Genomic DNA, 26,817 nt, shown 5'->3' on the forward strand with positions numbered 1-26,817 from the left:
ATGCCTCCTCTGTGTTGTCTTCTTCAGTTATATGCACAGTTAGCACTAAAATTGCATTTCCAAACCGCTGTAGTCCCAATGCAAAACATATGTATTGGCATAGTTACTTAGACTCTTACTCCATTAGAATTACTTTACATACCCGAAAATGTTTGTTTTTCACTTCTTTGTTATCTAACTCTAATATTAAATGTCTATAAATAAAAGCAATATAATTTAGTACATTTAAGTATTTAATATGCAAAATCTAAAATAATATATGAAAATATGACCACGCCATCTACAACCTCGACGCCAATCAGAAGGCAACATTATCACCCCGTAGAGTCAATTCCAATAGAACACCCTCATGCTCTCTTCCCGCGATAATCACCACCCAAACTGCCACTTAGAACTGCCAACCTCAAACAACCCATTACCCAGCACCAATCTTATTTTTCAAAGGTTTTTGCATTTGGATATTTGAGAATGAAATCAGAGTCCAGATTGGGTGTTGTTATGGAAAGATTTTCTCAAATACTGGATATTCAAGCAGTATTTCATGTCATTATACAAGTGTAAAAAATGATATATTTTATCGTATCTTTCAACTTAGTTTATAACACGTGGAATACCTGCTTGCATGCCGAACATAGAGAAAAAATTTCTCATTGTTTTAGGTTTGAGATTCTTTACAAATCCATAATTTCAACTTTGGTGTTTACGACAAGAGTATTTCGTATTACTATATTCATTCGAAGTCCATAATTTCTACTATGCGAGACTTTTGTCCTTCATAGTTTATCAATGCAGAGGTTTTTGCGCTTTGCAGTACTTCCATAAGAGCTTTTTGGATTGACTCTTTTTTGAGTCTCAACCCTATTTTCTAGTTTAAATCTTGCAGGTTACATTTAGAATGATTCGTGTTTACGAAAACTTATTGAAGTTTTTCCTACATTGATTGGGCTCAGAGATTAGCAAAATATTGTGGTGTTTACGTTTGTTAATGTCGGAGGCCGGTGATCGGAGCCATTAAGGTTGTAGCAATGAGCATTGAGAAGAAGCGGTTGGAAGCAGTTATGTGGAGCTTATGACTTAGGGTTTAGCTTTCGGGTTTGAGGAAGTCCCAAACCCGAGAGCTTAACCTTGAGACTTTGAGTCAATACAATTAACTAGATGTAAAATATGTTTTCGTTGAAAATGAGAAAACAAAAAGAAGTGAAAATGAAACCAATAATCATACTAAACTCAAATATTATTATATGTGATTAGTAATTAGAGTAATGCTAGTACTTAGTATTACAATCTAGTAGTATTCCTCTTCACTTATAAATGAGAGATCTTAGGTTCAATTCTCGCCAAAGGCGAATTTGAACCACATTATTGCTAGCATATTGTAAGGCTTAACTTACTCTCCTATCCCTTTAGTGCAGTCAATATCATTTGTCAAAAAAAAAAAAAAAAAATTTAAAAATCTAAGTTGACCTATTATAGAATATCAAAAATGGCATTAGTATATATGTAATTTTTATTTAGTTTGAGTGCATTGGTGTACTTAAAAAGTTCATTTACGTCTTGTTAGTTGACCTATAAAATAATCAAAGTTCCTTTATCCTAAATGTAATGGGATAATTGATGATCTAGAACCTATTTTCTCCACAAGGAATTGAGTTTTTCTCTCATTGATATGCATGGAAGACCGAAAAGGGATGTAACTGCAATTTTTACTGTAACTTGTTAAAAAGTTGACATCATCCCACCATTATTAGAAATAGTGAGGACCGTGTACCTCATCACTCTGGCCAACAGAAATTCCACAAAGAAGAACAACAGAAATTCCACAAAGAAGAACAACCACTACGTACTGTTGTTACTCTACAGAAGCAATTAGTTTTGAAGGATCTTTATATGGTTTGGTTTCTACCGGTTTGGTCTTATTGGTTCGCGTGCACTCCATTAGGTTTGTGCTATCCAGACATTTCTTTTTACTTTTCACTTATTCTCTATTATTTTTTTTTCATATGATTTTTTTCAATTCATTCTATTTGATTACCAAAAATTAAAAACAGTATATGAAAAGTTAAAAGAAATGTGTAAATAGCATCGTCCCATATAAATTATAATGCAGTAGTATCCAAATTGAACGCCACCTATCCGTCTGTGTAGTTCCTTCATTTGGAGGGTACATGCACCACTTGCAAAGCAACAAACACGCAGTAGTATCCAAATTGAACGCCACCTATCCGTCTGTGTAGTTCCTTCATTTGGAGGGTACATGAACCACTTGCAAAGCAACAAACACACTGTGCTTTCAAGCTAAAGAAAATAATTCAGCTGTCTCAATGACCACACCTGTCTCCATGTCACGATGCCGAACGGACAATATGGAAGGGTAATGCTAAAAAAATTAAATTTGTGGATAAAATTTGCAAATTAAATAATTTGTCATCAATAGGAATGAGCACATTTGTCAACCCCTAAGTAATAACTCAATCATCAACTTCTATATCATTTATTTTACAAATTTAGTCTCCCTAATATTACCCCAATATCAAATAGTGAAAATAAAGATAAGAGTATGATCTTTGCTTTGTAGTTATAGGAATTTGATCCTCTACGAGGCAAATCCTTGGGATCCTCCTGACCCAATAACACGGACCGTTGGATTTTGATCCAACAGCTACAAACATGGGGGCCCCTCTAAAGTTATAATAATTGTAGCCGTTTGATCAAAATCTAACGGCCCGCGTTAGTGGGTCAAGAGGATCCCAAAACTTTGGATCCAATTCCGTAGTTATAATATCTTGTTGATCAACTTACCAACTAGTATCCAATAAAATAAAATAAAAAATCGATCACCAAATTCTGTCTGTGCTCTGCCACAAAAACTTATTATTCTACCTAACTACTTAAATACTTAGTCACTGTATAAATTAGGTTATAACTTGTAAGTATGATAAACCAATAATATTAATATTATTGGTTTATCATACTTACAAGTTATAACCTAATTTATACAGTGACTAAGTATTTAAGTAGTTAGATTTCGCACTAAGTATGTTTATATATATATATATATATATATAGCAGGCTATAAGGGTACATATAAATATTTGCTTCAAGACCTAGAAATTTGAAGAACAGCATCAATCATGTCATTGTTATTCACAAAATAAAAAATCGATCACCAAATTCTGTCTGTGCTCTGCCACAAAAACTTATTATTCTACCGAACTACTTAAATACTGAGTCACTATATAAATTAGGTTATAACTTGTAAGTATGATAAACCAATGATATTAAGCTTATAACTTATACAAGTTTATAAGTCAAATATATATATATATATATATTGATTGCAGGCTATAATTGTACAGATAAATATATGCTTCAAGACCAAGAAATTTGAAGAACAGCATCAATCATGTCATTGTTATTCACAAAATCAGTTAAGTTGGGGCTCCTTCTCCGACTAATTTGTCTATTCATCTCGTCATTCTCGGTGTGCATTTCAACCCCTCCAGAGGACCACATAAATTGTTCATCATCAAGCAACACAAACTGCACCATCACAAACTCCTATGGCATCTTCCCCGATCGATCAATGTGTAGAGCAGGTACCGTAGCATATCCTTCAAACGAGGAAGAACTAATTTCAGTAGTGGCCAATGCAACAAAAAACAAGACCAAAATGAAGGTGGCAACTCGTTACTCTCATAGTATTCCAAAGCTGGTTTGTCCAAGTGAGGAAGATGGGTTGATCATAAGCACCAAGCACCTCAGTCGTGTGGTGGAGATTGATGCTGAAGCAAAGACCATGACATTGGAGGGTGGTGTGACTCTGAAGCAGCTCATCAGTGAGGCTGCAAAGGCAGGGCTGGCCTTGCCTTATACACCATATTGGTGGGGTTTAACCATTGGAGGTTTATTAGGGACTGGGGCACATGGCAGCACATTGTGGAGCAAGGGAAGCTCGGTTCATGATTACGTGGTGGGTCTTACAATTGTGAGTCCGGGAGGGCCTAAAGATGGTTATGTCAAGGTTCGAAGGCTCAACGATGGTGATAAAGATCTTAATGCAGCTAAAGTTTCACTTGGAGTCTTAGGAGTAATTTCCCAGGTATTTTTTTTTTAATTACTGTCTTTGGCATTCCTAAAGAAGTTCGTAGAAATATTATGTGCACAAATTGCATACATATTCTGAAAAATCCGATTCACAATTATGAAGAAGCACCAAAACCCATATACTGGACCACCATGGAAGCTCAACTCCATATTTGATGGGAGCACGCCCTAGGCCGTTAGGCTTGGCTGGTACACCTACTGAACTTACATTTTATGAATCATATTTTTTGGCCATGGCAATGTGTACATGACACGCCAACTAATGAATACATTTCTTTAGATGTTGGTGCATCACTTACCACATAAGAAAGTACTTTAATGTAGTATAAATTGATAACCAATAAAAGGAGTTTCAAATTGTATCATCATTATGATGCATCGCAACAAAGAGAAGGTATCAAACGATAACCTTACAGAACAAGAAAATTGGAATCCGTCAGAGAGTATGATAAAACTTTGAAGTTTATTGATTGAAAAGTAGGAAAATTTATGGGAGATCACATTTTTGGATTCCATTAGTGTACCATCGAATGTAACACATGATGTATACATGTTATGTCAATTATTGAGTTTATCTCATTGAAAGTTGATCATATGTCTCATTTGCCACATCACCTTGTACAAAATGTGGTGTCACTAACATTTCTCTTGAAAGTAGTATGAAAGATAACAAACCCTAACACTTTAAAGGTGGCTTATATAATCCTATACTTTAAAAATGTGGTCTTCCTAGAATTTATCTTGAAAGTTTGAAATGTAACAAATCCTAACACTTTAAAGGTGGTTTATATAGTCCTAAACTTGACTAGAGTCTAGGACTAGGAGTAAAATAATAACAGAACTCAACAAATGACGTCCTAAAGTTAGGATGCTAATAAACCCCCATAAACTATAGAATTCGGCTAAAAAAAAAACCCACCAGTCACGGCAAAGCAATGAGTTGAATTGTGTCGCTGTTTGCTTCGAAATGGTAGGTCATCAGCCCAAATCGGATATTAGAGACAAAATCTGCATAATTTCTTCTTGTTGCCGAATAGCATCTTTCAGCGCGATCTTCAAATCATTCCGTCATTTGGTTTACGTTGCATTATTTGAACAAAAACTTATACCATAAGAACAACTTGTTTTACTGCCCTGTGATAATTTTTATCATTTATTTACTGGGATTAATCCAATGTGAGATAGAGCGGAAATGTATCATTAGGATTAGGATAGGTCATATATATATTTGATCCCTTGCAAGAAACATTTTATTTAATAATTTACTGTCGAGTGAAATTACTTGCAAAAACAGTACCAGCCATGATAGTAGCGATTATGACCATGACCACCGGATAAAAAACAAGAAAAGAAAAGGTCAGTTTATATTTTGAGGATTTTAACGAAACACTTCTGGTACTATTTATTTTTAACGAAAAATCATATTTTTACCTTTTCTTGGTACTATTCACTACACCTTTATATTTCCTTTTTCGTTAAAACTACAGTTTTTTTAAACTTTTCATTAATTTTCCTTTATATTTTTGGTCTGCCGATTTAATCATTGTCACTTAAGTTTCTAATAATTTAAGTTGCAATCGTAACCTTGTTATGTTTCATCTAGTTTGCAGCCAAATATAAAAAACCTCAACTCAGCGGAAAGGACTTGGTGGAAATCAGGCCAAACTTTTTACAAAAAATAAAAATAAAAAAATAAAAAAAAAGAAATAAGGCCAACTATATATAGGGGACGAAAATGATAGTGTGTTGCCCCAGTCACCACTCCATCAAAATACTGGATGGAGTTCATTTTCATCTTTAATTGCAAACTAAACCGAACTCCAATGGTACGCATTATAGGATTTGGATATTCCATCCGGATTCAAATGGTGGGAATCCTTACATCCTAACCGTTAATCGTATATCGTGTAGTCAGAAATTATTTTAAATTTTATTATTTAAAATTAGATATAAATAGTAACTAACAAAAATTAATCGCACAATATACGATAAACGACCGTAATATGAGGATCCTTAGGATCCCCACAGAGGGGATCCGGAGAAGATCCTCATCCCACATTATAAACTATAAGGTCTTGATGGAATGTCTCATTCTGTCAATTAATTAGGAGGAAAACTTAAGCCCTACGTGGATGGACTTTTTCCATGGAGTCTTCTAGGAAAACACACTTTTCCACTAAACTGTTTTCAGCATTTATGGGATCATACAAGTGTGAACTTGACACACTTCAAAACTTAAACAAATAAATACATATAATATGCTACTAGATCTTTAAGAATGAGTACTCAGAATATCAAAAACATACTAGCTAGATGTCAAAAGTACACAGTTTTTCATTTTAGAGTGTATTTGGACTTTATACAAAAGGAAAGGGTTAAGTACAGACAACCTCTAAGCTACAGAATTACTTTCACATTGGTACCCAAACTGCTAAAGGAACACAATATGTAATTTAACTAAACAAAAAATCTCAAGGGATGAAAATATGCTGGTGGTTAGTACGAAACCTCTCAATAAACCATAAGCAACATGAAGAGACTACAAATTTGACCTCTCTCTTTTTGGTAGGTTACTCTAAATTTGCAACCCATGTTTAAGCGAGCGATCACATACTTGAGCAAGAGCGACTCAGATTTGGGAGACCAAGTAGTTAGGTTTGGCAAGGAACATGAGTTTGCAGACATCATATGGTACCCTAGCCAGCACAAGGCTGTCTATCGGATGGATGATCGTGTCTCTACAAATACCTCTGGCAATGGCCTATATGACTTCATTCCTTTTCGAGCCACACCTTCACTTGCTCTTGCAGTTATCAGAGCCACAGGTTTGTTTATTTTATATATATTACAAGATTTTACAAAATGAACCATATATAAATGTGTGTGGGTGATGTAAAATCTTGAAATGTAATGTTGCGTTACTCATATAATATTACAACACTCATTTTTTATTTTCACTAGAGTCCTACATAACAAAAAATTGTGAATTAGTTTGTCAGAGACTTTGAGATATCTTGTTTGACACTTTGACACCTAATGTTAGAGTTTGAATCAAGACTGCACATTCATAAGTGATTTCAAATAATTTAATTTATCTGTCCAAAGTGTGAAAGCATAATATATCAAGTTATAGACAACCTTACTTATTTTATATATAGTGCACATTTCGCATATGTCCATTATTTTTATAAAAAAATGCAATTTTTTTATTTATCCATGTGTCTTTGTGTGTTATTATGGTAGAGGAGAACCAAGAATCCCAGAGTGATGCTGATGGGAAATGCACTAGTGCAAAGTTGGTTACATCTACTCTCATTACAAATGCTTATGGTTTGACAAACAATGGTATGCATTATTTCTGGTAATTCCTGCTTAATCATTCTGAACTCCATTTCTAAAGCAAAAAAAGGGTACTTCCAAATAATATTAATTTCAAACAGGTCTGTTTTTTACTGGCTATCCTGTTATTGGATATCAGCATCGGCTTCAATCATCCGGGACTTGCCTACATAGTCTTGAGGATTCAAGGATCACAGCATGCCCATGGGACCCCAAAATCAAGGGTGAGTTTTTTCATCAAACAACATTCAGCATTAACTTGTCTCTGGCTAAGAACTTCATTCAAGATGTGCAAAAGCTAGTTGAGATTGAACCGAAAGCGCTATGTGGAGTAGAAATCTACAACGGGATCCTAATGCGCTATGTTACTACCTCAAGCGCTTACCTTGGCAAGCAAGAGGATGCAGTCGACTTTGATATCACATATTATCGTAGTAAAGACCCAATGACACCTAGACTTTATGAAGGAATACTTGAAGAAATAGAGCAACTTGCTCTTGTTAAGTATAAAGCATTGCCTCATTGGGGAAAAAATCGGAACATAGCGTTTGATGGAGTGATGAACAAGTACAAGGGTTCTGAAGAGTTCTTGAGGGTCAAAGATGTTTATGATCCAATGGGGCTCTTCTCTAGTGAATGGACAGACCAAGTTCTTGGACTTAAGGATGGGGTGACAATAGTAAAGGAAGGGTGTGCACTAGAAGGGTTGTGCATCTGCTCAAAAGACATTCATTGTGCCCCAAGCAAAGGCTATTTCTGTAGGCCTGGTAAAGTTTTCAACGATGCAAGGATTTGTACCTTTGTGACTACGAACAAAGCTAGTTAACTAGTTAATGTCACGTTGTCAATAATGTAATTTGATTGGGAGGGTTTTTTCTTGCAGTACTAGTTGTTTGCAAAATTGCTTTCTGTTGGTTGTTGTCGTAACTGAATAAATTAAACAACTTACGAATAAAGGTAGCAATAAGCTTGGAAGCATATGCATATATATACAACAGTCTTCCTAGATGTTATTTTCTGCTTTCTCTAAACAGTCAAGAAGCACTACCAGAAAATTGCTCATAAGCTTTCCAACAAGACCTCAACAGTCTGTTCCAATTGTGCCCAAAATTCCACTCCATGAAGCAAAATGATCATATGATTGACACTGTATAAGAAGAAAAAAAAAAGAGACAGAAAATGAGGATCCATACCACCTTTATTGGAATTTTTTTTTCAAAGAACTACGATATTCATTAATTCAGAAAAGATAATGTACATTCTCGGAGGAAAGTGTACTTACATGGGTCTCGATAAAACCTTGCTGAGATTTTTGACCCGGTCAAACGGAAAAGAGCGTCTCGCACATCAACTTAGAGTTAACTATCCTCTAGAACAAATGTGAAAAGAAAATTACATAGAGGCATCCTCAAAGAGAACATCAGCTATGAAATTCGGTGTTTCCTCAAAGCACATCACCTCCTGCTGACATCCAGTGACTGCCCTTGCAAGTCGATGAGCTACATTATTCGCTTCGCGACGAATCAAATTGAAGTTCTTCTGGGAGAAGTCTTTTATAAAAGTTTTGATGTCATTAATAAGGGACCCAAGAAAAGAGGTATCGTCCCCGTGATTCTTCATGGCTGCCAGTGTCAGACTCGAATCGCCTTCAAAGATTATTCGGCAGCCATCCACAAAATGGTCCTGGATAAATAGTACTGCCCTTCGTGCGGCCACAAGCTCGGCATGTAGCGGCGATGAGACTGCGTCCCATCCTCCTGATAAAGCCCCCAGAAATTCCCCATTGCTGTTGCAGCACACCACTCCAACTCCACCACATCTCGATGCTTCATGCCATGCTCCATCGAAGTTACACTTGACCCAACCCTCACTAGGTTTACTCCATTTCAGTGGCGTCCTGACCGTGGCAGCCTTGCGGGGCTGATGCCAGCTACGGTATGCAGCCAGCCATTCCTCAGCACTAAAAATTATCTCTCTAGGTGGCTTTTGTTTACCGTTCCATAAGAGGTCATTTCTGGCCTTCTAAATCGCCCATAAAATCATAAGTACTAAATCAAAGGATTGAATAGAGACTTGATGTGCTACCTCAGCAACCCATGCCATTAGACTCATATTATGGCTGCCATCAACTCGTAATCCCAAGCTTGAAAACCACACCATTGCCGCCATAGCGCAGTCACGAAGCACATGCTCAACCGTTTCGATCGTACCATGACAAAATAAGCACGCTTCTTCAACAGGAATTCTCCTTCTTGATAGCTTGGTGCGAGTAGGTAAGGAGTCCAAACACCCTCTCCAAGCAAAAATTTTCACTTTCCAGGTACACAAGCATTCCAATGTTTCTTCCATAATTTTTCCTCCACACCACTCGAGCCTGAGCCTCCAGGAGCTGCCCCTTCGAGATCCAATTCATGACGCGCCAAATTTACCGTAACGTTCAAAGTGCCAAATTTCCCAATCCGGAGTATCGCGTACACTACGCGGGATAGACAATATCACGTCTACCTCTTCAGGACTGAACAATTGCTCCAACAATTCTTTATTCCAAGTAGAAGTATCGTTAAGAAAAACTTATTAACCGTAGCCCCGCAATTCCACGGAACTGACAGGTGGACTTAAAAAGCTATCCCTTGGGAGCCAATTGTCCTTCCTTATTTTGATAGTGCCCCCATTACCCACCTGCCACCTTAATCTTTTCATGAGCACCTTGCGAGAAGCAGCTATGCTTCTCCAACAATACGAGGCATTAGCCGTGACCTTCGCCTGCATGAAATCGGTATTTGGGAAGTATCTCGCCTTGAACAACCTAAAAACGAGTGACTAAGGATTCTGGACGAAACGCCAAGCTTGCTTGGATAGTAAAGCAAGATTAAACGAGTATTAAGTCTCGGAAGCCTAAACCTCCTTCCGTATTAGGCTTGCATAAAGTTCTCCAATTTATCCAATGTATCTTCTTTTTACTTGGCTCTCCACTCCACCAAAACTTGGTAATCATCCTATTAAGCTCTTCACAAAACGTCTTTGGTAATAGGAAGCATTGCATAGTGTACATTGGTAACGATTGTACCACGGTTTTGACTAGCACCTCCCTCCCTGCACTCTTAACAGTCCTCCCCGCCACCCTTGTAATTTCTTCCAGAGGCGGTCTTTTACATAAGCAAAAGTCCTCCCCGCCACCTTTATTGCAATTGTTTAACTAAAGATTTGTGACTTTTGTATTAATAACATTTCATTAATAGTTCATTTAAACATAATCCAATTTCTCTTTCTGTTTTTGGTAATTCAGAATCCAATATTTCATTTAAACAGAATCCAATTCCTTAAATAGGAGTGTTTTCCCTTAAATAGAGTTATCTAATTAGGAAAGTGATATTCAATAATATTGACAAAAATACATAGATACTGTTAGAAGTGGCTTGGTTTTGCCCCGAAAATTCAGTTAAATCAACCAATTAAGCGATGTGATTTAGCTCGACTTTGAATAAAGTTGAGATTCCCCATAAAATCAATTGGTAATATGGAGAGTAGTCCAACCTCTTATAAGCCCTTGCAAGGTTTTTTCTTTTCACCAATGTGGGACTCTTTTACCTTCATATCTTCACACGCCCCCTTACATGTGGCGAATTTTCAAGCTAAGCATGTGTATAACACGAATTAGGTGACGTGGAGCATGTCTGGTCATTGGGTTTCCGACGTGGGCCAACTTACTCTAATATTATGAAGAAAGTTGAGGTTCCACCATAAAACCAATTGGCAATATGGGAAATAACCCAACTACTTATAAACACATGCACGGTCCCTCCTCTCATCAAAGTGGGTTTCATTCTCAACACGCCCCCCCTCACGTATGGCAAATTTTCAAGCCTAACACATGGACAACACGAATTGGGTGACGTGGTGCACGTGTGGCCCTTGGGCTTTACACGTGGGACAACATGCTCTAATATCATGAAGAAAATTGAGGTTCCACCATAAAACCAATTGACAATGAGGAGTAGCCCAACCTTTTATAACTCCTTGCAAAATTTCTTCTTTTACCAATATGGGACTTTTTTACCTTCACATTCTCACATGTCCCCTCACATGTGGAAATTTTTCAGGCCAAAGATGTGGACAACACGAATTGGGTGACGTGGAGTACGTGTGGCTGTTAGGCTTCACACATGGGCCAACCTGCTCTAATACCATGAAGAAAGTTAAGGTTTCACAATAAAACCAATTGGCAATATAAGGAGTAGTCCAACCTCTTATAAGTTCTTGCAAGGTTCTTCTTTTCACCAATGTGAGACTCTTTTACCTTCACATCTTCACATGCCCTCTCACGTGTGGCGAATTTTCAAGCCAAACACATGGACATCACGAATTGGGTGATGTAGAGTATGTGTGACCATTGGGCTTCATATGTGGGCCAACCTGCGATAATACCATGAAGAAAGTTGAGGTTCCACCATAATAGCAATTGGTAATATGGGAAATAGCTCAACTACTTATAAGTACATGCAAGGTCCCTCATCTCATCAATGTGGGATTCATTCTCAACATACTTGAACTAAATCATAGAAAGGAAAAGATAACCATATATAAATATATATGGACAGTTCAGTAATGTATATATACACACACACACAAAGTACAAAAAGATAACAAATGAACTATATATACACGTTGAGCCACAATACATATATCAAATGTACAAACCTAAGGCGTAAGGGTAAATGCTTCAAAACCAAGAGAATTAAGAACCGTGAATCATGTTTTTGTTACACACAAAATTAGGTGTGTTGGGGCTCATTCTCCGATTAGATTGTCCATTTCACTTTTCATTCTCGCTAGGCTTTTCTCTTCCTCTAAAGGACCCCATAAGTGCTTATCATCAAGCAACACAAATTGCACCATCACAAACTTCTATGGTGTCTTCCCTGATCGAGTGGTGTGTCGAGTAGGCAATGTGGTATACCCTTCGACAGTGGAAGAATTGATTTCAATAATGGCCAATGCAACAAAAAGCAAAATCAAAATGAAGGTTGCAACTTGTTTCTCTCATAACATTCCAAAGTTGGTATGTCCAAGTTGGGAAGATGGGTTGATCATAAGCACCAAGTACCTCAATTGTGTGGTAGAGATTGATGCCGAAGTAATGACCATAACATTGGATAGTGGTGCGACTCTTTAGCAGCTCAGCAATGAAGCTGCCAAGGGAAGGCTGGCTTTGCCTTATGCAGCATACTGGTGGGGTTTAACCATATGAGGCTTACTGAAGACTCGGTCACATGGTAGCACGTCATGGGGCCAAGGAAGCTCTGTCCATGATTACGTGGTAGGACTAACAATTATGAGTCTAGGAGGTCTTGAAGATGGTTATGTCAACGTTAAGAGGCTCAATGATAGTGATCAAGATCTTAGTGTAGCCAATGTCTCCATTAAAGTCATTAAAGTAATTTCACATATACAACATTGTTTCGTTTCAACTACTTTTAACAGCTTGCATGAGAAATTTTTTTATTGTGAAGATCATACTAAAAAAAAATTAATGGATATATATATTAGTTAGAAAATGCGGATTACTTTGTCGTTTTCTTTTGTAGGTTACTCGAAAATTAAAACCTATGTTTAAGCAATCCATCACATATTTGAGCGAGAACAATTATGACTTAAGAGATGCAGTACTTGTGTTTGGCAAGCAGTATGAGTTTGCAGATATGATTTGGTACCCCAGCCAACACAAGTTAGTCTATCGGATGGATAATTCTTTCACCAAATACGTCTGGCAATGGCATGTATGACTCCATTATTTTTCGAGCCACATATTTGCTTATGCTTGCAATTATCAGAACCACATGCTTGCTTTACATGTAGTTAACCATTTATTTGGTTTAGCAATCATGGATCAACAGTCATATGGTTAGTTGCACCAGAGTCTGCAATAAGCCAATGTGATTGATTACTGATGATCTTTAACAACAATGATTTGTTACGAGATTGTCTTTATATACTATAGTTATGAAGACTTACTGACTAAGTAATTTCATAACTACCTATTACAACAAAATCAGTAATTAATTGACAAAGGATAACTTATACAAACATTGGATCATTATCCTTAACATGCCCCCTCAAACTCAAGAGAGGAGAAACCAAGCCTGAGATTGCTACAATTAGTATGAAATAAAGGAGTAGACAAGCCTTTGGTCAAAACATCAGCAAACTGCTCACTGGAAGAAACAAATTGAACTTGAAACAACTTCTGAGCAACTATTTCCCTTACAAAATTGATATCAACCTTAATATGCTTAATCCTTTGATGTAGAACATGATTGCAAGTAACACCTATTACAAATACATTATTACAGAAAGTGAGGATAGGCTAATAAGAAAGAGAAACATGCAGAAAGGATAACAATTGCCTAATCCAATCAAGTTCTGCATCAGTAGTTGACAAAGCTCTATGCTCAGCTTCTGTAGAAGACCTAGAAACAGTTTGTTGCTTTTTAGAAGACCAAGAGATAGGATTGGAACCCACAAAACCCACAAAACATGCGGTTGATCTTCTGTGATTTGGGTCCCTAGCCTAGTCTGCATCAGAGAAAACTCAATGGCGATTTTCGACAACTGAATGGGCGGCCCCTCCTTGTCCCCATGTAGCTTCACCCATGCTTGTGAATTCTAACGGCCACACGTGCTCCACGTCAACCCGTTTGTGTTGTTCATGTGTTTGGCTTAAAAGTTACCACACATGAGGGGCGTGTTGAGAATGAGTCCCACATTAATGGGAAAATGAACATTGGATGGGCTTATAAGTAAGTTGGGTTACTCCCTATGTTGTCAATTGGTTTTATGATTGAACCTTGACTTTCTTCAGACAATAATTGTTTAATAAAATATCCATATGGCCATTATGGTGGAACATCAACTTCTTCATACAATAGTTTTTAAATAAACTATATAATCCACAAATCCACCAAAATAAAAGATACAATACGTTTTTTAGTTCGTATATAAGTTGGTTTGGATGTTACCAAACCATTATGTTCCTGGGTGGATCTATTAAGGGACTTGGGTGGTCCTAGGACCACCTGAAAACTCGAAGAAGTGGCTGTGAGAACTTTCGATGACCACCCAAATCTGGGCATACGGTGGAACTGTGGTGGAGTATAGCAGCGGCAACTGCAACAGAACAGTGATCTTTGACATGGTTTGAAAACAACCTCATAACTCCTAAGTCACGTGAGAAGCTGAGAGCCTCATCATTTTTCATTAGAAAAACAAAAGAGTTCGACGTTCAAGAGTCCACTTTATCATTTATTATTCTAACTCCCTAATTGCCTATCCCCATTCCCTAATTCCTACCCCACACAACACACAACCTAAGGCTAACACCAGTCACCTCACTAGTCTTCACAGACTATGACCAGGTCCATCATACGGCCACCACCTGTCTGACTGATGCCTCATCTTCACAGTCAAGACCATCCAATATTAAAATTCTCGATCCACCACTGATTATGTGGGTAATAAATTTATCCTTTGACAAAAAAAATAAAAAAAAATAAAAAAAAAACCCTTATGTAAGCTATTCAAATTGAAACTTCTGGGCAAGGGTTCAATGTGAGTTGACTTTAAGAGCAAAATGTGCAAAAACACAATTCCATTCATCATTTGGCCATGTGTTTGTCGATTGATCCGTTTGTGCTTGCTTTCTGCATAATATGCATTACATACCTCTTTGAAGAAGAGCCTTAGTTCAATGCATTAGATTCGAATAATTCATCGTATCAAAATGTGTCTAGTCGATTTGTGTACATATATTGTATTTATTATTTTTGTGGTTCTTTCAACTACCTAATTAAGGTAACCTTATAATTATTAGAATGCAAATCCATTGTTTTCAAATCTTTCCATCTAATAAAAGCTTATATTAGAGCATCTCAAATCCAAAAATACTAAATGTAGAATTTTGTGATCTTGAAATCAATTTTAGCCTTTTAAACAGATTTTTCCTCCAATATTGCAGTGCTAAAATTCATCTGTATCAATTGTCAAACAATTGTTCTAACCTCAAAATGTTGCTAATTTTTTATTGTAATTTTTAGACAAATTATATTATTTTATTTATACGACCATTTTTAACCTAAGAGAATTCAAATTCTGACGAGAAGAGATTATTGAGGTCTAGTTTGAACACTTCTTCATGAGTATTTATGAATAGAAGAAACTTATTTGTTGATGCCTAAATAACCTAAAAAGAGGTTTTGCACATGTGCTCCCGTGCTTATAGTTTCGCATAGGTAACATTTATATATATATATATATGTATATATATATATATATATATATATATATATATATATATATATTGTATCAACTAACTCTTAATTTAGTAATATTTCTCTTCTCAATTTATAAAGAGATCTCACTTTCAAATCTTTAATGCCATACAAATTTTAGAAAAGGGTGAAGTGCCGATTTAGTCCATGAACTATCACTTTAGTGAAAGTTAGGTCACTGAAAATTTTTTTTTTTTGGTAAAATAAGTCCCTAAATTCATTAAAATTTCTAATTCAATCCCTACTATTATATTCAAAACTATTTTATTCAATTTTTAGTCAACTTAAGTCGCTTGACACTTTAGAGTGTGCTACTGTTCTTTTTTCGCTTATAAGCCATTAACATTTCATATAGGTTGCGAATCTAACCTCTAATTTACCCTCCAAAGTTAACTCCATACACTATTTTTTATGTAAAATTACCAATTTACCCTCCAAGGTGTATCACATGCATGGAACATGACTTAGATTAACAGAAAATTGAATATAATAGCTTCAAATATAATATTATGGACGTAATTCGTATATTTTTATAATTTAAGGACTGATTTTTCTAAAAAAAATTGTTTAGAGACCTAGTTTTCACTTAGGTGATAATTAAGGTACTAAAGTTCACCCTAAACAAAACCATATGTAGTCAATGGTGATATTGTCATTTCATAATAAGGAAAATACCTTACGTGTCCGCACATATGTAGAATAGAAGCCGTTGATGCGGCAATGGTAATAGTTGATTGGCATAAAGCTCGTGCCATTTAGTGATACAATTGATGCATATGTACAAATAATAGCCGTTGATGCATAAAGGGTAGTCATTGATTGGTGTAAAGCTCGCGCTGTTTAGCGACACTCCGAGCATATGCAAGTAGTCGTTGATTATTGTAAGCCTCGCGCCATTTGGTACGCAATTTCCACACGTGCACGGCTATGCTTACCATAATTTTCAATCCAGCTAGGCAAACCAAAATACAACGTGTCACTATCGTGGCACATTTTCATTGGACAACATAAAGCAGTCTCACAAGAATATGATGCGAACGCATACGTTTTGCATTTCTCTCTCTCTTTCCCTAAAAGGGTAAATTCGGGAATTGAAAACGGCATTCGGGGCTCGTCGGATAACAACATAAAACATAAAACGCAGACGCACACCGAGCCCTCAAGTTTCTGCTCCTCTTCTTCTTCGACCCAGTACGAGAAACAAAGCCAAACGTCAAAAGACCCGACACCCAAATCTTTGCCCCCAGATTCACACCCCACTGGTACGCCGCAAAGTCTCACTCTTTTTTTTCTTTTGCAATTTTCTGATAACTTTGCTGTACCGGAGTTGCCTTCCCTTTGTATTTCTGATTCCCTTTTGAGCATTCTCATGACTCTGACAACCTCGAAATATGTGGTTTAATTTGTGGGTTTTGTTCACCTGTCTCTGTTCTAATTGACTCTCCATTGTAGCTCCTTGATAGGCATTGAATTGATTGCCCTAATGGGGTTTTCAGACAGATAGAGGGGTTTTCTTGGATAAGTAATTGAGGGTTTTCTTGGATAAGTAATTGAAACTTTATTGGGTCTTTTACCTGGAACAGTTTCATCAATTGGGTTCTTGGGTTTTGCTCATATGAACTTTTTTTATCCCCCTTGAACTAAGGATATTGCTTTGCCAATTGCCTGAGATGGGTTGCCCAACTCTCTAATATAATGTTATTTGGATAGAAAGCACTAATCTAACTTGTTTCTTAGGTTTGGGAATCCTTAAAAGCAAACACTTTTGGAGTTTAATTCTGCATAACCCTTTAAACATAGTTTGCTTGTAGCTTCTTGTGCTCAATTTGCTTGATGGATTCGTGGCGTAAAGGAAATAAAACTTGGATTTGATAAATGGTCTGTAAGTTGGGGTGGAAATTATAAGGTTCTTCTGTTACTTCTCAGAAACCGTGAGGTGCGGAGGAAAGTTGGCTAGTTTTAACGCTCTTGTTGCATTTCTTACACCACCTTTTTAAGTCTCCCTTGCCATTAATTTTGTAATTTCCTCCTACAAAGAAACAACTAATGGGTGTTTTTCACAAGAGTATATGTATGCCCTTCATTCAAGTTATCATGGCATCGGTGTAATTTGCATGATAATTCTGTGAGCCTGCATCTTATTCAGCTGACAATTGGGTTAGTTATTGGATGACAAATGTTGGTGCATGAACCAGACATGGCAGAAGGAGCAGAAGTTGAGGAGCGGGTGGATCTTGACGAGGACAACTACATGGAAGAGATGGATGATGATGTAGAAGAGCAAATAGATGAAGATGGAGTAGATGGGGGCAGTGAGGAAAATGTGGAGGAGCATGCTGAAGAAGCACATGAAGATCCTGCAACTAAGTCTAGCGACACAGATCACCCACCCGAACCAGAGGAAAGCCATAGTGCTGGTGAGTTTGTGGAAGATGGAGAGAAACCTTTTGCTCCTGTCAATGAAGAGGAGAAAGAGAAATATACACAACTTCTTGCCCTTCCTCCCTATGGGTCTGAAGTTTTCATTGGTGGACTTCCGAAAGACACTTCAGAGGAAGATCTGAGGGATCTATGTGATGAAATAGGCGAAATTATTGAGGTCAGAACTTTGAGCTCTTGTGCTTGTAACATTTTAGCCTTATGTTTGGGATCGACCGGAGTTGGAGTTGTATTCTCTGTGAGGGTTTCATTCTTTAGTTATTTTGCAGGTAAGATTAATGCAAGACAGAGAAACTGGTGAAAGCAAAGGTTATGCATTTATAGGATTCAAGACTAAAGAGGTTGCACAAAATGCCATTGAAGAGTTACATAGTAAAGTATTCAAGGTAGTGATCTTTATCTTTGGCAGTGCTGTGTACTATCATCTTTATTCCTTTTTAAGATAGGTCCAGCATGATTGTCACCTGTATTTTGTTTCATATCTGCAGGGTAAAACCTTAAGATGTTCACTTTCTGAAACTAAACATAGATTGTTCATTGGCAATGTTCCAAAAATCTGGACCGAGGATGAGTTTCGAAAAGTCATTGATGAGGTTGGTCCTGGGGTTGAGCACATTGAGCTAATAAAGGTTAGATTTGTTAATCCATCTTTAGTCATGTTCATTTAGGGTTAATGCGGCTTGGATTAATATTCTTACGGAATTATCTTTTGCTAATTGCAGGATCCTCAAAATCCAAGTAGAAATCGTGGTTTTGCTTTTGTTTTGTATTATAATAATGCCTGCGCTGATTATTCAAGACAGAAAATGTCAAATTCAAATTTTAAGCTGGATGGAAATACCCCAACTGTTACCTGGGCTGATCCAAAAAGTACTTCTGATCATGCTGCTGCTGCTCAGGTATACTCCAATTTCTAATTGAATGAGGTTCCAGGTTCAGGGGCTTAATTGACAGTTCACAGTTTTTGTTTTTGTTTTTAGAACTTAAAGGCAAAAGTATCACCAAAAGATTAACCTTTTATGTTTGATTAGCATATCGATGCAAACAAGTAGTTTATAAGAATCTGTACAATATGAGTATGACTGTAATGCCCCAAAATTTGTATGAAAACTCAAAAAGTCTAGGCTATTGGAAAGAGTCAACTGAAGCTCATATACCATACTAGAGCAGAGTTTATGACTGAGTTAGGATTGTATGTTCCACCAAGGCCCATTAAGCCACATCCCCATGGATGCCGGTGTACCTTGGTTGTCAGTCAATCTCACTGGACTGTATCTTCCCACAGGCACCTTGGTTGTCAGCGAGGCCAGGAAGATCACCAGCAATGTGGTTGCTTGGTGGTTCACTCCTCAAGCTGTCACTCACTAGTACAGGCTTTTGAGACAAGCTTAGGGGCATTACAATTTCCCTGCCGTTAAAGTTACACCTAAAATGCATTTTTAAGTATCACATTAGCCCTTCTGAAAATTCTTCGTTACAAATGATAAACTGTTGATTGTTTAGATATTTGGTAAGTGCAAAAGAAATGTACTAATTTGTAGGAAGAGTGGGATGGACTGGAATAAATTATTTTTCTTCTTTTTATTGAAGTTTTTCTTTATTGGAAGTGGATTTTGTTTGCACATTTTTGTAAGTTTGTGAGGGATCCTTGTTTTTTCCGAAATTAAAATGTGAAGACCCAAATTGGTTGTTGCCTTTTGGCATTTCATATTAGTACAGATATATTTCTAGTTATATTTTCAAAATCGTTAATTCACACAAGTCACAATTTGACTTGATATGAACTTAGTTAAATTATTTTGAAAACTTTGATGGATAATTTAAAAGTGAGTTGCTCATTTACTTGAAGTTTAAATGATACCTTTTACTTCGTATCTAAAATTTTCAGATTATGTTACTGCGTACGAATTGACATTTTCTTGCTGGTATGCTGTTTCTTTGACAAGTCCCAGGTGAAGGCTCTTTATGTGAAAAACATACCTGAGAACACTAGCACTGAGAAGCTGAAGGAACTATTCCAGCACCATGGTGAAGTGACAAAAGTGGTTATGCCACCTGGAAAAGGTGGTCAAGGAAAACGAGATTTTGGCTTCGTCCATTTCGCTGAAAGGGCAAGTGCACTGAAAGCTGTCAAAGACACTGAGAAATATGAAATTGATGGTATGTAGTTTGCACCACTTCAGGGGCTTACATTTAAAATCAAGCAAGATAAAACCTCTACTTTAGAAGTTGTTCTTAGTAGCTTTTAGTTTGATGCAATGTGATTGATGCATCTTTCAACTTACATGCAGCTTGCACTAAGTTAAAGCGTATGGAGTTGATGATTTTGGAATTTCTTAACTAAAGAAATTAATAAATCAAGCTAAAATTAATGTGGAATATCTATGGGTTGGCATTGCTGCAAAGACGCAGAAATTAACTGCCTGAGGCACGAACAACCCTAAGCCTGTGGACACGAATAATGCCTTTAAAAAGGATAGCACATGCCTGTAGGGTGTGCGCTCATAATGCTACAACCACAGGCCCAGAGATATCTCAAAGTGGGCAAGCAAATCTGCCCCACAACTATCTTCCCTGTAAATATGTGAAATAATAAAATAACATAGGGGGATGGTTCATAATGTTTTAAGAATTGGTGTTTCGGGTCGAGATTCATGTTGTAGAACGCAATGCTATTTGATTTGGAATTAGACATACAAACTCATTGTGGAAAGTATTAACTCTACTGTCCATTCTTTTCATCATTGTGGTGTAAAGTTACTTCAATTAAATCAAATGTGAAACTTTTATTCCTATTATATTATAACAAACGTATAACCTAAACGATTTGTGGCTTCCATTAGGAACTCTTTGTTGAAATATTAGAAATAACAGCTTGTAGGCCTGTACATATCGTGGTTATCTTTGTTTAAATGCTCCTCCTGCTTGTGCAATGCTACACAATGTGAATATTAATCAATAATCAATAGAGAGCCGGTCTTAGTTGAAATGTTTCTTTCTGTTATGTATATGTTTATTTGATTGCTGTATAAAGTATCATGAGTTTGTCGATAGACACAGGTCTGAAATGTCCTCTTTATTTCTTTGTTGAGTTCACTGTCAACAAAATTAATATACGAAGCTATTTGTTTATAGGTCATCCACTGGAAGTTGTCCTTGCGAAGCCTCAGACTGAGAAGAAACCTGATGGGGCTTATCCGTACAATGCGGGGCCTCATGCAAACCACGTTGCACACCCTGGGTATGGTGGTGGTTTTGGTGGAAATCCATACGGCTCTGTAGGGGCTGGATATGGTGTTGCTGGAGGCTTTCAGCAGGTATGTCGCTGAATTTAGATTGGTCCTCTCGTGTCTTGGCATTGATCATCTATCAGTCTATCTAACGGGTTTTAATCATGAACAGCCAATGATATATGGCAGAGGGCCAATGCCTGCAGGAATGCACATGGTCCCTATGGTTTTACCAGATGGTCGAATCGGCTATGTTCTGTAAGTTGTCAGTTGTTCTCTGGGGGAGTTACTTTATAATAAAGAGTGAAAAACTTATAGAACAGTGTCTCATAGAGATTGGTATTGTGCAGTCAGCAGCCTGGTGTACAGATGCCAACTCCTCGACCTCGGAGAGCAGATCGGAGCAATGTTCCAGGCAGTCATCCTGGACGAGGAGGTGGCAGTAGTGATGAAGGCCACCGTGGCGGCAGGAGGTACCGACCATACTAGGGGGCAGAGGATTGAGGCTGGTTGGGATAAGACAAGGAACATGTGATTGGTTGAAAGATGAATTACTTCAAAAAAAGAAAGAAAAAAACAGAACCACCTCTCCCTATTTCCTTTTTTATCTTTACAATGGAAACGATGGGGTAGAAAAAAGGAAAACAAAGACAAAAGAGGCTTCTAGGATTAGGAAAAATTGAGGTTTATATAACTGAATGTTGGTGTCTCGGTGCTGTTAATCTATGCCTACAGAGAATGCTCAGGATTATTGACGGTCTAGGAATTCTCTCTTATGTATTAATGTAATGCATTTGTTGGATTTTTTAATCGACACCTACCAAAAGTCAAAGTTTGATTTTCAGTGCAATGCTATCCCAATTCTGACATTGCTTTGTTCCTTCTGTCACATTTTGTATTGACAATCGAGGCTCGTTTGGCATTGCTTTTAGGATGGGGAAAAAAGCATTTTTAGCAAGGCTTGTTAGAAAGTTTTGTCATGATTCTTATAAAAACATTTACGAGCATACAAAGGTGTTTTCAAACGAGCCTTTAGATTATTTTAGTTGATTACGTCATAGACAGTTTGATGTGTTATGTTACAATATTTATCAATGTAATCAACTTATATAGCATGAAAATATGGTATCTCTAATCTCTCATACCCTCCCCTAGTTTTTTATTAAAGTAACAAAATAAGGAGGCCTTTCTAGTTTGGTCAAGTAAATAAGGTCATAAAAATGCTGCTCCCAAATAACATAAAGCTTGTTTGGATGTATTTTTAAAATGATTGAAAACATTTTTGGTGAAAATATTTTTGAAAATAATCCTTAGTAAAAATGCTAATAAATCTTGAAAAAGCATTTAAAGTGCTTCCTGGAAGAAACACATAACTGATGCTTCTTGTAAAAAGCACTTTAAGTGCTTTTGAAATCTAAAAAAAAATTTATCTAAAAGCGTTTTCAATCATTTTAAAAGCACATTCAAATAAGCCAATAAATTATAGTATTTGTCTTGTATGCACTCTAGTACAAGTTTTTGCGTATGACATGTATGAAACTTCAATAAAACTGTTACATTGCAATTTATGTTAATGATACAATGTTATGTAAACTCTTTTGCATAGCATTATACGAGTAAAACAGAATGTCCAGATAATTGTCTACATGCAACATGAAGGCCCTCCTCTATCAGGGCTCGGGATATTTGGCAAATCTAATTGTAAAGGGACCAGCTAACGTTTTGTGCTTGTAGACTTGAAAACTAGCATACAGTCGTTTGTAGACAAGTAGGTTTGCGGATCAAAATCCAAAACCCAAAGTGCTTTTCGGTTTGTCTCAATTTGTGGATGAGTCACTAAGTTACTGTAAAGGGACCCTATTATATATGATGCATCATATTCAGATCACAAGAACCAAACCCAAAATGCTCTCGTATATAATATATTCTTCTCTCTGTTAATTTTTTCATTACAGACTATATTATTACTCTAATTTATGGTAAAATGAGGGAAGAGATTGAATTGGACGTACATAGTGTTGAATCCCACATTGGTCATAGAAAAACGAAAATAATAGTTTAAATATCCTAATCAGTAACCATACTCTAACTAATACTGAGGTTTTTTGCGATAAAACTCCACAACTAATGGATGATGCAAGTGATAATTACCAAGTTGGGGTTAGTATCAGTATTGTTGAAAGTGGGCCTTTGACCTGTCTCTCTGATAATTCTATATGGTATCAGAGCCAGTGAGTGGGCCCATAATGTACTGCCACGTGATGGGTGGGTCCCCTTAGCCCCATGCAAGACGATATCATGATCCGAACAAAACGTAAAGCCCTGTGGGTGGGTAACCATTTGTTGTCAACTCGAGTCGTGCCATCTTGTTTCGCGAGAAGACGCACCTCACCTTAGCAAGGTTAGACATATCTCTTTAATGGTTAATCAAAATACAAGATGGTTGACTACGAGACTTGATGAAATTCACGTTGAAAAACAAAATGTAGAAAATGCTATTAATGATACTCGAAGAATGTTAAATTTTATCTCAAATTAGATGGTTCTATTTCTCAATCTTTCTGACTTGCTCCTACGAAAGTCTCCCAAAAAAAAAAAAAAAAAAAAAAAAAAAAAAAAACAGATGGTTCAGAGTGCTTGGTTGAGTTCCCATGGCTCCACGTGGTTGTTGATGTGTGGATCTCCTACGTAAATTGGGTCCCACGTGAGGGGGCGTGTTGAATCACATATCAGTCATAGAAAAACAAAAGTAATAGTTTAAATATCCTAACCCCACTCCAGCTAACACCGAGACCTTAAGTTATCATATTATATATCGTACAAAGAAGTGTTTGTTTTACTTAAAAAAGTACATAGTTGTGTTGGTATACATAAATTGAAAAGATAGAATGACATATAGCTTAGAAAGTATTAGAATATATTGAAAACATGGGAACCATAATGTAATGAGTCTTCATCTAAGTATTCAACAATTCTTTTACAATTTATTGCAAAAATAAAATGCAAAATGAAATTTATCTATTTTCTATCTAAACGAGAGTAGCAACCTAAGTGTGTGCCTAGGCGGGCGCCTAAGCAGATATAGGCACATTTCTTAGTTTTCAAACGCTTAGGGATTAATTAGGGCGGTGGCCAGCTGTCTAGTGCCTTGGTAGGCCCTAGGTGGCGCTAGGTGAGAATTTTTAGAGCAGTACTATTAGGTGCAATTCACCTCTACTGCCTCGTCTCCTCCTTCCCCTTCCTTAATAGCGTTCACATCCCTTCCCTCTCTTGTCCTCATCTTCTTCCGTCTTCCACTTCTTCCATCCTTATATCCCTCAAGTCCAGAGCCGGTCCTGAAATTTTAAGGGCCCTGTGCAAAAGTGAATTGGAAGCCCTAAAAAGTACTAAGAATTTTTTTTTTTTTTTTTTTTTTTTGTTCAAAATAATAATATTAGTTTTCAATTGAGCTTCTATAAATTCTAATAGCACAAACAAATTTAACAAATCAACAAAAAAATAATAAATAAATAAAATAAAATAAAAGAACAAATGGAAAGGTGGCGTATTGTTTTTCGTTAACTATTTAGAGGGTCAAGGTTCGAATTTTCATGTTATTGTGTGAAATTTTCATATTATTTTGTGGAAGCTTATGCATTTAATAAAAATATAAACTGAAAAAAATGATGGAGATGAGTTTCAAACCCATCCCCTAGGCCAATGTAAAGAAGCAATAATTCCACTTGTGCTAAGGCTCAAGTTTATAATATTCTACACTTACTACTATAGAGGGCCCCGTCCCGTAGCACCACTTGCACCCCCTCAACGCCGCCCTGCTAAAGTCTTTTAAGGTCAACCTCGTTCTCTCTCTCCACATCGGTGAGAGTTGACGATGGCTACACCAAACACGATTGACGGTGGTTTTGCAGCTGAGCACAATCTCAACAATGCGGCTATGTCTCCCACTATTTGCATTTTCCTATAGCTATCTTAGACTTGTTCTCTCAAGCCACAATTTTTGGATCCACCCAAATGAATCTCAAATCCCTGGCTTTAAGCTCAGTTATTTTCCCTTATTCCAGTCACCGCCACACTTATGGTCCAACTCCTCCCATCCCCTCTCTCCCATAACACCAGGTTCCCTTCTATGTTTTTACTTTATGTTGTGAAGTATAATTTGAAACTCATCTTCACCACCCACTATGAAGGCGATTTATCGTTCATTCAAGGGAAGGTGTGCAAAACCGTTCCCTTGGTTTCGGTTTGAGTCATTGTACAACCTTCTTCTATCGTATTATTGTTTACATGGTTGTTGGCTTCGCTAGCCCTTGCTGGTCTCTGGTTGGTGAAGATGACGTAAGATTTTATTTGCTCAGTTGGTTCGATGGTTTATTGGGGCTTGCCTAGATGTTGGTATCTCCTCTTTGGTTTTTATGTGGTTAGGTTTTGGATTTGAGCATGATTTGCGATTGGTGTGGTTGTGTAATCTTAGGTCATGTTGCAGTTATTTTTTTGGTATCTTTATGTTGCCTCTTACATTGGATCTGTGGAAATTATGATGTATGCTTTCTTTCGCTGAAAAGTTACATATCATCTCTTACCATGTCAAGTTATTGAGCTCTTAGGTTGCTATTTGTGTAATATTTACTTCTATTAATGAAGTTCATATTAACCTTAAAAAAGCATACATAATTTGATTGGACAGACACAAATTTTCTTACAAGAAACCAAATCACAGATGTCCCATAGAATCGAGTAATCCAGATTTATCGACATATAAATCCTTTGCACATTCCATATAATCTGAGTGTTGTATAAGGAAGTACAATAAAAAGTTCAAGGAAATGAAGCATCACATCATTTCCTTTACACTTTGTTTCGTACCCCCAATATCTTAGGACCCAAGTGTCGGGGCCCTACTATTTCTACTCTTCTCGAGAGTCAAGGTAAAAAAAAAAAAAAAAACTGCACCTCTATTTACTTTAATTTAATCACGGTGATTCATTATGATATCGTTTGGTATGATGACGGGACGGGACGGAACGAGACGAGACAGGACGGAACGGAACGGAGCGGGAGCAAAGATGCCCTCGGATGGAAACAAGGAGGAAAAAGAAGGAGACGAAGAGGTTATAATTTTGTGTTCCATGGATGTGGAACGAGTCGTTCCAGGGGGTTGAGGTGGAACGAAAATTCACCCAAAACTCGTCCTGTGGAACAGCTCGTTCCACCTGTTTTAAGAGCACCAAACGTGGGACGGAACGTCTTGTCTCACTCTGTTCCGTCCCGTCCCACGTACCAAACGGTACCTATAGGATGGTCAAGTCTAACAGATTTACGTAAGTGATATTTACACATTATTTTTACTTTTTACGTTCCTTTTTTGACATTGATTTACTTCA

General features: G+C 37.0%; 2 protein-coding genes and 1 pseudogene across 5 annotated transcripts; all 3 read left to right on the forward strand.

Moving 5' to 3' along the window:
- The first annotated feature begins 3,322 nt into the window (after positions 1-3,322).
- On the forward strand, positions 3,323-8,451 carry LOC103956368 (probable L-gulonolactone oxidase 6). Its single transcript, XM_009368337.2, has 4 exons — positions 3,323-4,099; positions 6,674-6,929; positions 7,348-7,449; positions 7,545-8,451. The coding sequence occupies exons 1-4, from the start codon at positions 3,404-3,406 to the stop codon at positions 8,267-8,269; spliced, it is 1,779 nt and encodes a 592-aa protein (XP_009366612.2). The 5' UTR covers positions 3,323-3,403; the 3' UTR covers positions 8,270-8,451.
- A 3,743-nt stretch (positions 8,452-12,194) lies between these two features.
- LOC125468800 lies at positions 12,195-13,299 on the forward strand (annotated as a pseudogene).
- Positions 13,300-16,870: 3,571 nt separating this feature from the next.
- Positions 16,871-22,286, forward strand: LOC103956369 (heterogeneous nuclear ribonucleoprotein Q). Of its 4 annotated transcripts, none has more exons than XM_009368340.3 (9): positions 16,871-17,029; positions 17,963-18,366; positions 18,476-18,592; positions 18,695-18,835; positions 18,929-19,105; positions 20,153-20,366; positions 21,342-21,523; positions 21,609-21,694; positions 21,787-22,286. In XM_009368340.3, exons 2-9 carry the CDS (start codon positions 17,965-17,967, stop codon positions 21,923-21,925), a joined length of 1,458 nt encoding a protein of 485 aa, XP_009366615.2. In that variant the 5' UTR covers positions 16,871-17,029; positions 17,963-17,964; the 3' UTR covers positions 21,926-22,286. The 4 variants fall into 4 exon arrangements, with proteins under 4 accessions (XP_009366615.2, XP_018505192.2, XP_048421572.1 ...); XM_018649676.2 differs by having other exon boundaries at positions 16,873-17,029; positions 17,914-18,366; XM_048565615.1 differs by having other exon boundaries at positions 16,873-17,029; positions 17,914-18,366; positions 20,159-20,366.
- The last annotated feature ends 4,531 nt before the right edge of the window (positions 22,287-26,817 follow it).

Source organism: the organism of the source record quoted next, unplaced genomic scaffold, assembly GCF_019419815.1.
Source record: "Pyrus x bretschneideri cultivar Hongxiangsu unplaced genomic scaffold, Pyrus_bretschneideri_v1 Contig4, whole genome shotgun sequence".
In the NCBI taxonomy this organism is placed as follows: Eukaryota; Viridiplantae; Streptophyta; class Magnoliopsida; order Rosales; family Rosaceae; genus Pyrus; species Pyrus x bretschneideri.

What these genes read in the sequence shown, in the direction of transcription:
- LOC103956368 (XM_009368337.2), top strand. Translation starts at nt 3,404, where the DNA reads ATGTCATTGTTATTCACAAAATCAGTTAAGTTGGGGCTCCTTCTCCGA. An exon ending in TCTTAGGAGTAATTTCCCAG is followed by an intron (nt 4,100 to 6,673) that starts GTATTTTTTTTT and finishes TCTTTTTGGTAG; the next exon opens with GTTACTCTAAATTTGCAACC. An exon ending in TGCAGTTATCAGAGCCACAG is followed by an intron (nt 6,930 to 7,347) that starts GTTTGTTTATTT and finishes TTATTATGGTAG; the next exon opens with AGGAGAACCAAGAATCCCAG.
- LOC103956369 (XM_018649676.2), top strand. Translation starts at nt 17,944, where the DNA reads ATGTTGGTGCATGAACCAGACATGGCAGAAGGAGCAGAAGTTGAGGAG. An exon ending in TTGCTGGAGGCTTTCAGCAG is followed by an intron (nt 21,524 to 21,608) that starts GTATGTCGCTGA and finishes AATCATGAACAG; the next exon opens with CCAATGATATATGGCAGAGG. An exon ending in GGTCGAATCGGCTATGTTCT is followed by an intron (nt 21,695 to 21,786) that starts GTAAGTTGTCAG and finishes GGTATTGTGCAG; the next exon opens with TCAGCAGCCTGGTGTACAGA.